The 14,615-nt window shown below is 41.8% G+C and overlaps 1 protein-coding gene across 2 annotated transcripts in view; it reads left to right on the top strand.

Moving 5' to 3' along the window:
- The first annotated feature begins 968 nt into the window (after window positions 1-968).
- FBXL7 (F-box and leucine rich repeat protein 7) overlaps window positions 969-14,615 on the top strand; it is a 144,295-nt gene continuing 130,648 nt past the window's right edge. Inside the window, exon 1 of one of the 2 annotated variants that reach the window (XM_063129742.1) lies at window positions 969-1,046. In XM_063129742.1, the coding sequence (XP_062985812.1) occupies window positions 1,010-1,046 (37 nt within the window). In that variant the 5' untranslated portion in view covers window positions 969-1,009. The remainder of the gene's footprint in view (window positions 1,047-14,615) is intronic. The other variant, XM_063129743.1, reaches the window with a different exon arrangement.

Here is a 14,615-nt window from a genome sequence, read left to right on the forward strand (position 1 = left end):
TGGATTGTATCCAGTGTTGGTTTAACTTAAATCCTATTCATTTCAGTGGGTCTGCTCTAAGCAGGAATAACCTTGGCTGAAACCCCAAGACTGCGCTCTCTCTCTCTCTCTCTCTCTCTCATGATTTATTTATTTATTATATTTCTATACCGCCTAATAGCCGAAGCTCTGGGCGATTCACAACAATGTATTTATGTATACATTCGCCAAATTGGTTCCAAGCTCTCTTAATAAACGTTCTTTTGTCTTCTCGAAAACGTTCCAGCTGCAAGGAGGGGAGCCCCACCCCACCCCCCTGAAAACATCCCTTGGAACGAAACACTTTACTAATGTAGGAAATTTCGGGAGGACTGGCGATGGCAGAAAAACGCTGTACGAGGAGGGGGGGGTCGCCTCGACCGGCTGCAGCCCTCGCTCTCGTCTCTCTCTTCGGCGATGATTGACACCCGGAGAGGAGGCGCCTCCTGGTAACAAAAGTCTGCGGCGTCGGATTCCGGCGCGTGTGTGCTTGGAGAACAAATCCGGCAACCAGCGGCCGAGGTTCGCCGCCAGGGGGAGGAGGGAAAGCCCGAGCCGAAGCTGGCGAGCGCTTGCGAAGAGCGCTGCCACTCCCCGGCCAGCTCCGCAGGAACAAGCGCGTCTCCCTCTCCCCTGGCTTTGGGCTACATCACCTCCCCGGTCCGATTTGTGGATTATATCTGGAGCTGGTGCCCCTCGTTGCCGCCTTCCCTCTTCTTCGGGGAGGCTCGGGTTTCCTTTTGGATTTCAAGTTTGTTTAAAGCGTCCTTGCGAGGAGCGGCGCGGGCGCAGGGCGCGCGGAATCCGAAAGGAGCGTCTTGGAGGATGTAGAAACTGCCGTCACCCCCCCCCCCCCACCCGGCCGCTCCGCTTCGCTGGCCTTTATTAGTGTCCGCATTGTCTCCGTCCGCCTCCCTGCCCAGCCCAAAGAGCTTTCTGTGGTCCGACATGGTGGGTGTTGGGAGGAGGACGAGAGCATGAAGCCTGCAGGATGGGAGCGAACAATGGCAAACAGTACGGCAGTGACGGTGAGTCCGCGGGGCCGGGGCGGGCGGGGATCGTGGGCACGTCCTTGGATGGCTCCGGCTGTGTGCGTGTGCTTGTGGTGCGCGCCGTGGGATGGGGCTGGGGAGAGCTCAGCCAGCAGCTCCGGAGCGTCTTGAGAATTTGCAGACGCTCCCCGAGCAGCTGGGGTTCGCCTCCTCCTCGCCCCCCACCCACGCGCCAATCCTCCCCAGTTCAAGTACTGCGAAGTTGCAGCCCCTTTTCTGGGAAAATCTGGGACGTCTCCTTGTTGGAAGTTCAAGGCAGGGTTGTAATTTCCTTCCGTAGTTTGAGAGGGTGTTTCTCTCCCACCCCTACCCACTCCCCGTTCGCCCTCCACCATGCAACCCGATCCACAGGCATGTTTACACAGAAGTGAGCCTCGCGGAGTTCACTGGAGCGTATTCCAAAGTTATGTGCGCATAGGATGGTCTTTTGGGGTGGGGCGGGACGCAGAGGGTTACCTGCGGCATTTTAGTAAAAGGATGATGAGGGAGCTGCCATGCAAGACACCTTGCATATGCTGGTGGTATAAGCAGCAAACAGCTCCTTATTTTTATACAGCAGCCTGCCCCAACCTGTTGCACTCCAGATGTGTTGGACTACAACTCCCAGAAATGATGGGAGTTGTAGTCCAACACATCTGGAGTGCAACAGGTTGGGGCAAGCTGCTGTATAAAAATAAGGAGCTGTTTGCTGCTTATACCACCAGCATATGCAAGGTGGCTTGCATGGGTTGACAAAGAGTCTCTGCTACATAGTGTGTCGTCTCCCCCTTTCTTTTCATGCAGAACTTTGAGATTAGGGGGGCCTCCACAAACTGTTGGATTGTAACTCCCATCAGCCCTAGCTAGAATAGCCAATGGTGAAGGATGATGGGAGTTGCAGTCCAAAACATTTGGAGTGGACACAAGTATTTATGTTGTTATTATTGCATTTATATCCCGCCTTTTTTCCTCCAAGGAACCCAAGGCAGCGTACATAATCCTCCTCTCCATGTTATCTTCACAACAACAACCCTGTGAGGTTGGTTGGGCTGAGAGTCTGTGAGCTTCCATGACTAAGTGGGGACTAGAACCCAGATCTCCCGACTCCCAGTCCAACACTTTAGCCACTGCACCATACTGATCAATCTAAAAATTCATCCCACCGGTACATTCACACCTGCAGTCCCCAACAGTGGCCACTTACTCCCAGAGTAACTTCAGCAATGGATTACATCACTTCTGTGCTGTCCACACTGCCTGGTCGCTTTATTCCCCGCTAATCTGACAGTACAGAAGTGAAGAATTCTATTGCTGAAGTTACTATGGGAGTAAACTATAATTCTTGCAGTCTGTAAGTGCAAATTCCACCCATATTTAGCACCTTCTTCGTGGATTTTTTGGTGGGTTTTTTTTATCAGCCTTGTCTAAAGTTCCTATTCAGTTTACTGCTCTTGAGTCACCCTATGCATATAGTTAGTTGTTTGTTATTTCCTGCAGTTATGTTTGGGAGTTTTGAGCTAAGCAATTTATAGGTCATAGCCCCTTCCCTCCTTGATTATTCTGTATCCCTCCCCATGGTACTCCTCTGTTTAACATATTCCCTAGTAAGCAGCCACAAGTGTGCAACTCACATTTGCAAAATGCTTTGCAGTCATCATTGTGTTTCTTGCCAAGGTTGCAATTAATTTGCAGTTGACTAACTGAGAGTGAGACAATGGCTTGCCCATAGCTATCTAGAGTCTGGCAGAAGTTGACTTTCCCTAATCTAAGACCAGCTAAAGTGTAATGCCTGAAACATATTGGATTCCAGATGTGCTGAGTCCAAATATTTTACTGTAATCAGCTGATTGTTCACTGCTGTGTGATTTTTTTTTTAAATCCCTTTCTTGTACTTTGTCGTAAAGAGTTTGCCGACAAAGGCCTCCTCATGAAAAATGAAATAATTAGTAGTGCTAGTCCTTTCTGAAACATTTGCAGAGTCTTAATTAAAGAGATGAGCTCCATTCTTTCCCATATGTGAATTAATATTTTTTGTCAGGCATCCATAAATAATCTGAAAGACTTTGAAATGTTTTTGGTCCCCTCACTATCTCTGAGGTGTGTATGCTGACGCAGGCTGATGATGTCATTAGTGCCTGTAGGTGCTCCAAATTTTGACTGGGCCTAGTGATGGCACTGAGGACAGAATGCATGTTGAAGAGGCAGGGATTTCTGGATTATTTCTGGAGAGAGGAGAATCCCCGCCCCATTCCAGATTATTTCCATAGATGTGTTGCTGGTGAAATAATAGTAGTAATCATTCAGAAGGCATCTTAGATATTTAAGATACCTTTTGGTTTAGGCAGCAGCCTCCTTAACTTTAACTTTTCTATCTGCAGTTTGTATGTGGTCAAGTCATGTTAATTTCGGCTGGTCTATTCTTGTGTAGTTCCTTTTGTCTCTCTCTTCACCCAGTACCATGTCAAATAAGTGAAACGTAATATTCGTTTAATAGTGATCAGATTAGAAAAATGACCAAACAGTATATTTAATATAAAGAAAGTGGTCCAATTAATAAATGGGTGAAACCTCAAATCCTTTTGACCTGACATACTGTATAAAGGATGAGGCCATAGATGAATAATGACACAATAATGGAGGATAATGTGACATTCCTGGGCATGCTCAAAAGCACCCTTTAACTTCTCGCGTTCCAGGACTATTTCAGAGTCTGGGGTTGTGCCCTGGCTCAGATTATGTCTTGCTGCCTGCCCTGCACTTTTGTGAAATAAACATGGGGGTCTCATATGAACTATATTAACACAGACACTGAAGAGCCAGTAAAAACTGTTCTTTGCTATGGGCTTTTGAACAAGCACCACATACATTCCTTATAAGCCTTTGTAGCTTATTCTTGATATTTCAGGTTTCCTGCGTTGTGCAGTGTACTATAAGACGGCTTCCTGGCTAAATGGCAAGTTTTTCAACCCCAGGGACAAAGCAAGAGAGAGGCAGAGTTTAATGTGCTCCAGCTGTTCTATATAAATGCTACCTCTGCAATTTCACTTTACTAAAATCCTTTTCTGAGCTTGCATTTTGATGTAAAGAGCTGAGTCCATGCTCGTTCAGATACACTGTTCTCCACAGAACTGCGTTGAGATGGTTGAGTCTGTCTTTGGGTTTTAGCATAAGTAATAACTGGAATGGTCATATTGAATAAAAGCTACAGGAACTGTTTTGATAGTCAGCAGAGCCAGCTTCAGCTGCAAATATTTGTCTTTGTTGTTTTACATTCCCCTCTTTAATGATTTAGGGCGCAATCCTATGCATGTTTAGACGGAAAAAAATCCTACAACTCCCACCATTCCCCTGCTAGCATCGTAGGATGTTTTTCTGTCTCAACATGCATAGGATTGCACCTATAATTTTTATGTATTTCTCACTTTATTGCTTCTTTTCTTCTCCTTTATTTTCTGTCCATAGGCAGGAGGGCATTCTTCATCCTTCCATTTGGCCTCCCACTGCGGTTAGGGTGCAGGACCAGAAAATGTTGCTTCAGGGCTGGGGTGAGCTGATCTTCCTGACTGGCTCTGCTTAGTAGCTGGGAAACAAGGTTTCTGCAGAAGTCACAGATAGCTCTGCTTACTGCTCCCGTTATTTGTCTTTATTTTCTAATTTGTATAATGACTCAGTTCGCATAACACACTAACCCACACTCAGTGGTTGAGTGTGGGTTGTTGAACCGTGGGCTTTTCTTGCAGCATGGGTTATTGAGTTGTCTGAACGTAACACATTTTCTGCAGGGTGGCTTGTTAACCATGCAGTGTGGATTATTTTTCTCAAACAGGACACCTTGAGATCCCATGATTTGTTGATGGGTTGTTCAGGGTGGTTAACAAGCCATACTGCATAGTTGACAAGCTACCCTGCAGAAATTGTACTGGGGTCAGACAACATGCTAACCCACAGTTCAACAAACACCCCTCGGTTCAACGACAACCTACACTCAGTGGTTGAGTGTAGGTTAATGTATTGTGTGAACAGCCCCATTGTCTCCTGATGGATTTGAAGTAGGAATGGGTCACCCATGAATAGGATGGTGAAATGAGGGTGGGAACACAGCAGCATTGCTATTGGACATGTTGAAGACAGGGGTGGATAATGGATTTTTTTCTTCCTGTAAATTCCTGGTTTTTTCTGGAGACAGGTGGGCTCCCAATCCATCACCAGCTTGGGTGAAGCAGGGTGAATAGTAAAAAACAACAACCCAGAAAGGCTTATTGTGATCAGTGGCTAAAGCAGCAAGCTCAGCCATTGCATGGAAAGCTCCTGTGGAATGTTAGGGTTGCTAAATAAACTGGCCCAGCCCAGCAGAGAAGCTGCTTACTCACTGGAGCATGAGGGCAAAAGCTTGTTTATTTGTAGAGCCTCACTTCATGTACATCCCATGAGAATAGTTGCTCCTGGGACACAACTGCTCAGGCACCAAACTGAAGGCAGTCAGATTCCACATTGAAGGCAGTCAGACTTGTGGCTCTAATCTTGTTAGTTGAACTTTTCTAAGTAGAAAGGCTTAAGCCCAGAAACCAAATCTTTAAAATGTGTTTTAAAAAGCTGGTAAAAATCAGGATTCTGCAGTTCGTATCAAACAAAATGGCTAAATGAAATCTGGACAGGCATGTGGTATTAAGGCAGCGTTTGCCAGCAAACGTATTTTGATTAAGTGAGAGGAAAAATGAATGGAGAAGAAGTTGTATGTAGAACTGCAAAAACTAGTTGGTTGTGTTGGTAGTAGAATTTGTTTTAAAACCAGTGGATGAGTCAGTGAAGTATTGTGTCATAGGCTTCTCACAGTTCTTTCAACAATAGGACGTTAAAGCTTAACTGAGGATAGGAATGTTCAAGTAGTGATACCCCAGAGTTATGTGTTGTATGTACTTCTCCAGCTGCCACTGGCCAAATCCAGCATGTGCAGATTTTGGTTGCAGTCATAAATAAAGGAAGCGCTTGAACCATATATTTGCTTCTAGAGCCAAAAAAATACCTGTGAAAATGCACAGTTATTTGGCTGTGATGTGTAGACATGACACAACCTAGTTGTATTGGCCAACTATGAGAGAATTGCAGCTAATGAAGTGGTTTTCAAACTGTATTCTGAGGATCCTGGCAAAAGTCTCATAATGGCAAATTAGTGATTGGGTTTGCATTACATGCCAACCCATTGTGGGTTGTCATTTGAAACAAACCATGGTGGCTTGTTGTGTCATCCAAAACCTGCACCACTTTCCGCAGGGTGGCTCATTTTGGGGCAACAAGCCACCCTGACAAATCATGGCTTGTTCTAGGGGTTGTTTTACCTACAATGAACCCATTGAATCATCCACTGGTTTTAAAACAAATCGTACATCATCCAAAACCTGGGAGAGCCAACCCATCAGGGTTTGTGGCAATTGGGCAGACAGCAAAAACTCCTGCCGCTCTTCCCAAGTGATCTCACCCCTGTAACAGTGACAGCACCTCCACTGATGTCCAAACGGCACTTTGAAGTGGCTGTGACTTGTAAGGAAGTGGCAGACTTGCTGCAGGCAATATATCTGCTCTCTCCCACTTGTCTCCAACATCCCATGGGTGGTTTAGCCCATGGGCTGTCATGTCATGGGAACCAGGTTGATGTTTTTGTGGGGAAATCTGGTCAAGTGCATGACATATTAAAAGTGCTGTATAATTTAGAAACAGTAGCACCTTTCAATGCCAGAGGTAAGACCACTTTTTTTAAAAAAAAAGTTTTATTTTGTAAATATATTGACTATTGTGCAATAGCATTAATATAATAGAGCACGCACTTTCAGATCTAATTCTAGTGTCTTAAGATACATAAGGTAAAGAGTATCTATGGTTATTAGATTAGGTTGTATGATAATGGATTGAAGAAACTCTTATGGCACTTGTTTTGACAATTATCCATGCATTTGAATCCTATAGAATAGGATTTTTGACAATCTATATTACATAAAAATACATCAAATTTCTTTTAAACTTGAAGATTTGTTTAAAAAACCACACCCAACAATGCTGGGTAACTTAGCTGAGTTACTGAGGGAAGACAATCACTTTTGAATTACAGTTTGCACAAATTAACTGTGTTAAGATATTCTGTGCATGGGATTAGTTTTGGTTTAGATGAAACTTATATTATAGATAGATAGAGCTGTGTGACTGAAAATTATTAGTGCTTTGCTTGTTTTGAATTGATATCTAGACTTTTTAACACTTGTATTTGGATTCAATCCTCTTTTTTGGATTTTTTAACATTAGCTTTAACGTAAGGAGGATCCCATTCGTTTCAAGGCTGTGTCATGAGGATGTCATCTATTTTTAATCTCTCTGCTCCCTCTGCACCCTTTTTTTTGGCTTTTTTTTTAAAAAAGCAAATTCCTAGGTCTGACCCAGTAAATAATGCTTGTCCTTGCACTGTACAGATATAGTAGAGACATACCATACATTGGTTTATTAATTGAAGGAGCAGAGGTGTGTGTTCAGTTTTTTTATGTGGGCACTTATAGTATGCAATATTCAAATTCGCTTATATATGGTGGTTTTGGGGGAAAACAAATGACTGTCATGTCTAGTAAATATCCTTCTAAGGGAAGAATGAAAGAGGAAGTGTTTGCTCAGTTTGGGGCTTGAAACAGGAAATTCCTATCTACGGACACCTAAACGTGTCCAATCGAGTGTCATAAATCATGTGACATGGTTAGTAAGAAATGGTGTTCACACTGAAAATTAACACACTGATAACTTCCTCCTCTCCACCTGTAAATGCATTCTGGCCTTTGGCATCATTCTCTTCCTGTCCCTAACATAAAGATTGATGCTAGACACACTTCCCTATGTAATGCTTTAGAAAAACAAGCAGAAAATATAGTTTTACTAATATGTGACATTCAAACAACATATGAAATGGTGCTCCATTAAAGGCTACACTTCTAATGCTATGGGTGTGTTTCAGAAGGGGTGCAGGAGGAAGGATGTTTAATTCTTTGTAATATCTAGCTTAAATTTTCCACAACAATGTTTGACTTCCACAACTTCAGGAATCCAGCTTCAGGAAGGTACACTGGATTCGGTTTGTGTTACATCCTGGGCTCTTGAGTCTCATGTGAGAAATGGATAGAAAAGTCACAGGTTTTTGTCTATTACATGTAGATGACTTTCTGAAGCATGAGTTGCTGCTGTGTGGGAATCAACCGTTCTATCCTTGATATGTACAGTTCAGGTCTTAGTCCCTTTGGAATAATGTGGCTGTCTAAATATTTGAGCAGGGGAGTACTCAAGTGCCTTCTGAACAGTCCTGAAACCAAATCGCTCAATGAATTTGAAGAATTGTATGTGTGGGCAGGCACTAAGAGGGTTGGAGTACTATTTCTTGGGCTGCCATTATAAGAAGCCTGATAAAGCAGAGAGGAAAGAACCTTCATACAGCTTTGATGGGACAGTTAACCTGTCATTGCTATGTCGGCATGAAAGTAGCACAGCTGAACAGAGAAGAGACAGATGAGGAGCAATATCTTTCAACGTTAGACTTCAGTTGCTCATCCTCAAGCCATACATTCTAAGAAGATGGACCTAGCTACACTAATTCATACATTTGTGACTTCCACGCTGGAATAGTGTTACATGCTCTTTGTGGGGTTGTGCTTGAAAAGTGTCAAACTTCAGTTGCTCCCAAATGCCACTGCCAGACTGTCTGGGGCTTGCCTGCCCAGCTGGATAGTGACTATTACTTTCATCCCATTTAGTATCCATTGGCTACTTATTAGTTTCTGGGCACAGTTCAGAAGGAGCACCTCCCTATCTTTAAGGCTCTGATAGAAAAATTGAGTGTAACAATCCAGTAACAGAATCAAATGTGCTCTAAGGAAGCCATACAAATAATATAAGACAGAATCCCTATGGTCCAGGAACTGGGCAATTTGCCATTCCTGAATGTGGTTGTACTGCTTCTGAAGGAGCAGGTACATAGTTTGAGGATGCTCCTGGTTCCATCTTTGCCCAGGTGACCTTAGTGCCCAGAGCACCCATTGCCAACTTCAGTTAGTGCACCAACTATGCCTCGTTCTGGATAGGGACAGCCTAGCCATGCACTCGTAACTCACAATTAGACTATTGTAATGTGCAGTATGTGAGGCTGCCCTTGTACTTGGTTAAGAAGTTGCAGCTAGAGCAGAATGCAGCAGCTAGAATGCACAGTGGGACACCCAGCTATGTTCACATAACATCAGTTTTAAAAGAACTTTACTAGCTGCCTATTAGCTACTAAGCCACATTCAAGGTTATGATGTTGTCATATAACCCCTTAAACCACATGGGAGCAAGATACCTAGCAAACTGCCTTCTCCTATATATACCAAGCTGACTGTTAAGATCTTTGGAGGAGGCCTTGCTGGTTGTTCCATGACCAACAGATTGTCACCATGTAATATCTCAAAGGTGGTCCTTCTCAGTGGTGGCACCCACCCATTGGAATACCCTCCCCCATGCAGTTCAGGAGGCAGAAAATGTGGTATGTTAGAAATGCCTCCTGAAAACACACTTGTTCATCCTGGCTTGAAGATTATCACATGTAGCTCAATTTTACTGCTTTTTGTATTGTTTCTGCATTATTATTGTAGTTTTCAAATTGTTTTTAATAGTATATTTAAAATGTATTTATTTAGTTGTAGTTGAAATTGTTTTTAATACTTTTTTAATATTGTATTTAAATGTGATTTTTTAAAAAAATAGGTGACCTGCTTGGAGATTTTTTTAATATTAATCAGTATATAAGTGTAATTAATTAATTAATTAATTAATTGAATACAATACCTGGTGGAAACCATTTGCAAGTAAAAAAAAAATTGCCTTTATTGACACCTTCCCTTTTCCAGTAAAACAATATAGTTGCATACAAGTCATTTGGGTCATTTATATGCTAAGAAGCACTGTGGGAGAATCTCACAGCTGGAACCAAAGTACTACTCCACAGCATAAAACAGAAAAACTTACAAAAAATGACATGAGGGGTCTAACTTATCCCAGTTTTTTAAAGTGTAACCCTATTAATATAAAGAAAACATAAATATAATAGTTCCACAGTTATAACAATGCAGTAAACATGACTTCTGAATTTCCGGTAACAACAACAAATCTTGTACACTTTGCAACCAAAGCATGCTTACCCAGGCAGCCTATGCACAATCACTACATTTCACAACGGCACGAGTAGGACAGACAAAACCATTGCATGAAGCACATTGGTGCTTTGATTTTCTCTCATTGTGTTGACTGCAGAGATGGTGCCTGTCCTTTCCCTTGGATTCAGCATTAGCAGTTTTGGAGCTGACTTTTTTGATGTCCCAGGAAAACTGGCTATGTCCCTAGATTCAGTTCAGGGTTTGATGAACTTTAATCCCAGGTCTACTAAAAAGAGATATCTTTTGGGATGTTCAACATACGTTGTTCGGCTTCAAACAAAACATAAGTATTTAAATAGCCGAAGTCCACTATATTCGGGGGAAATTACCATTAGACACCATTTGTTGTGATTTTTATTGCAAGCTGCTCGGAAAACTTTATTATGGAGTAGCATACGAAAGTCTTTCATCCACAAATATATAACAAAGAAATAATAGCAAAGTATATGCGGAGACCATCTGTTCACAATCTGACTGCACCATAATAATGAATGATCTTGGGCTTGGATTTGTTGTGTTAAGGTTGCTACATCTTAATACACAGAAAAAAGGAGAATTGCTATCTTTCTGTTCTTTGGAGCATATCTTACGAATGTTACATCTTTTTGAACAACCAAAATGCTGCTGCTCTCATGTAGAGATGTGAAGATCCAGGGGGAGAAAAAGCAGAAATACTTGGGATTTGTTTTCTTCCAATGTCAAAAAAGATTAAACTATGTGTGGAATTGCCACACATACAGAATTTTATGCCATACTTCATGGATTTAGAGTGGACGACATGGGCTAGATCTACACTACTGTTTTATAGCGGTATTGAAGTCCACTGATAACTGTTGGGACACAATCCATATACCTCTTTCATAGTGTTACTTCCTGCTTTTTATTCCACATTTGTAATGATTTGACACAAGGTATAGATCTGGCCATGTACTGCTTTATTGGGCACTTTCCAGTGAAGGGCACTAATTGTTCATCAATTGTAAGACATTTATATGCTAAGAAGCACTATGGGAGAATCTCACAGCTGGAACCAAAACACCCCCAAAAACCAGACTAGAAATTTTCACATAAAACAATAGCTATGATGGAAAAGAAAACATTTTTTGTTGAATCATAAAGGAGGTCCTAACTGGAAGAAAATGTTTATTCATTTTTTTAAAAAAATTAAAGGGCTTTTGTAAACCTCTGGGGTACTGTTGACCCCAATTCCATTCTCGTGGTGATAAAGTGAGTGACTAATTTGTAAATACATGTGTGGGGGTGGAGTGGGGAGATTCACTTTTTATACTCCTTTCTCAGGTGAAATGGACAGAGCCGGTTCCCACCTAAGCGTTTGTAGACATGACCAGTAACTAATCACTTTAAAAGCATTGTTGTATCACTTTGATCACAAATGCTTTATGCATATGTTTTCTTCAGTAGTCCTAGTCATTTCAATAGGATAAAATTGATCCCCAAAGCTGTAAGAATAAAACCAACATTTTTTCACTAGATTAAGGAAGGTGATCCCTGAAGCACCACTTGGCAGTTCTCGCCTCATCATGATTGAGGACTAGAATATGCAGTTGTGGAAGACTGACACAAAAGCATTATGATTTGGTGGTGGTGGGTGTTTGATGTCAGGATGTGTTTGAGGCCACTTGTTGATGGAGAGTTAAGTTTGTTCCAGCTCCTTATCAAGAGGTGAGTCTTCAGAGGTCTTTTGGCAGAGCCTGGCTAGGCTGAGGTTTTCCGTTGCTTTGCTGGGGGTGAGCCCTGTTTTTCTGCTGATTCTTCTATGTTATTTTTGGTTGCATATATCTTGATTGCTTTAGTAGTAGTTTTGAATCCTTTCTCCAAAGTAAAAGCAGGATATACTAAAATGAGAGCTGTGATCCAGTTCACGTAAGGTGTCTAAAGAGCTTTCATAAGATCAGAAGCCTCCAGCTGGCTTTAACAATCCTTGGTAATTCATGAACACAGAAGAACAAGGATTTTTTTTAATCTTCTATTTTCTTTTTCTTGTTATATTAATCATGGATTTCTGTATTGTGTGTGTAAGTCTGAATCCTCGGCCTCAGTTGAAGCTGCCGCCGGACTGCGATGGAACCAGGTAAGCTGCCCTCTCTGCTCCCCCTTACCTGGCTCTGCCGCTGTTGCCGCACAGACTGTGGCAGCGCCAGGTAAGCCCCCACTTAACTTTTTTCCGGATCGAGGCGAAGGATCTGCTTGGTCTCGATCTGCTTGGTCTCGATCCGCAGCTCCCCCGACCTGATCCGTTTCTGTCGGAAGTGAATCAGGCCGCCTCGCTATCGCTTCTCCGATCTGAAGCGAAGCGGAGCACAGCCCTAATTTAAATCACTACTCAGACAGACTCGATTTAATCATGTGACTTCTCCCCCCCCAAAGTGCACTCTATTCATTGAATTTTTTGAAACTTGGCACTTAAGAGGTAAGGGGTTGATTCTGTGTACATAGATTTGCAAAGGAACAATGGGATTGTGATCTCTGCAGACACAAATCCACAGTTTTGAGTACTGTAAAACCAAACATCTGTGATAATATCTTCTAGATAGAAAAATTGCCCAATAATCTTACAGAAACCTCTGGAAGAGCGTGACATTGTGAATGGATTAATGGAATTCATTTACCAAAAAATTTAAACATTGCATGAATATACAGCTTCATGCTATATAATTAAAAACTAATCCTTATTTATCCTGATGTTGCTATATAAATAAATAATAAATAATAATTTCATAATGAGTAACCTTTGGACTATAATGTATCTTAAATAGAAAACTAACTTTAGATAGATTTTTCCTCAAAAAGCATTTTATTAAAAAAATCCAATTTAAATAAAAAAAAAATCCGATTTAAGTAAAAAAAACAAACTGATTATATATATATATATATATATATATATATATATGTAAATCATTGATTTTTATCCACCCTGTAGACTATAGAGACACTAAGGCTAGCTGTGGTCAACATTCCCATAAACTAGCTAACTGCATCATTACCACTGTTTTTGATGGCTTTGTATGCACAAAGTTCCAGATTCAGCCTCAGGTATCTCCAGTTAAATGAGTGTCTGTTAGCAAGTATGGGAAAGTCCTCTGCTTGGATTGCTGCAGCTATACAGAGGAGACAGTCCAGAGTTAGAGGGGCCAATGGACTGAGCAACTTCATGCGTTCCTGAAAGTTACAGACAGGCCTTGCCCGCAAATGTTAGTTTGTTCTTCGTCATTTAGACAGGCACATCATCTTCTTTGCTCAACTCTCTCCTGCATGCCATGCTTGCTTTTTCAAGATGCTGCTGTGCTACATTATTATTATTTTGTAAGTTCTGCACCTGTCTCCTCTTTCTTTTCTTTTTGAACAGAGGACCCATAGAAGGCTGTAAGCAGAGACTGGTGGTTGGCCTTTAATAGTCCCTTAGCTTAAGTAACCTTGTTATATGTTAATTGGTTTAAATGAGATTGCCATACCCTTAGTGTGTACTAAAACCTGGGCACTTTAGCTAGGTGGTGTCTGGGTGGGTGTGATATAGCAATGAACTGTGAGAACTCCCTGTGTGCTGCTAAAGCTAGTAAGAGTTTTTACTGAAATAGTGGGGTTGGAAATGGGGAAGCCAATATTCACGTTTTTGTGCAACCCTAAGGGGTAGTAGCTTTGTTAAATTCCTTTAACTAGAACTACAACTCCTTAGGGTTGTACAGAAAACGTTTAAACTGAATTCTGAGGGCTTTAACCATCCAGCATATGCTGATGCCCTGTCACATCCCAGTGGCTGTATATGGACAATCATAAATTCAAAAATAGAGACATGAATTAGGTGTTTGCTTGCACAGGCAACTCCTTCTCTCTTCCCTTTGCTGCTTTCTGAATGGAACAGCAAACGATGATTTAAGATCCTGGCTTGTTCCAAAGCTACTAACCATAGTTTTCTGGTTCAGAGAAAACAGGAAACTATGGTTAATTGAGAACTTACGCATTTCATTCAGGCATGTCGCAGAGAGAGGAGAGAAAGGATTGTGTACGTGGGCAAAAGTCCTGTTCATAACTTGTTTTATTAAGCCAATTTTGGGAAGGTGGGGATTTTTTAAAATTATTTTTGCTGCTGCCAAGTGGTCTCACTTGGTTTGTGGTTCTTTCATTTGACAGCTACAAATGAAGTCCATCATACCTGCATAACAACTTTTCCAAAACATTGCCTTTAAAGCAAACTCTGAGTTTAAAGGTCTCACCATCCTTGCAGAAGAGTAAATAACTGTAGTTTGGAATGATTCTTGGGCCCAGTAACAGTGTGTATGTTTTTCTGACATAGGGCTAAGAACATTAGTACTGGCTGTCCTTACTACAGCTTTAT

This window comes from Elgaria multicarinata, chromosome 7 (genome assembly GCF_023053635.1).
Source record: "Elgaria multicarinata webbii isolate HBS135686 ecotype San Diego chromosome 7, rElgMul1.1.pri, whole genome shotgun sequence".
In the NCBI taxonomy this organism is placed as follows: Eukaryota; Metazoa; Chordata; class Lepidosauria; order Squamata; family Anguidae; genus Elgaria; species Elgaria multicarinata.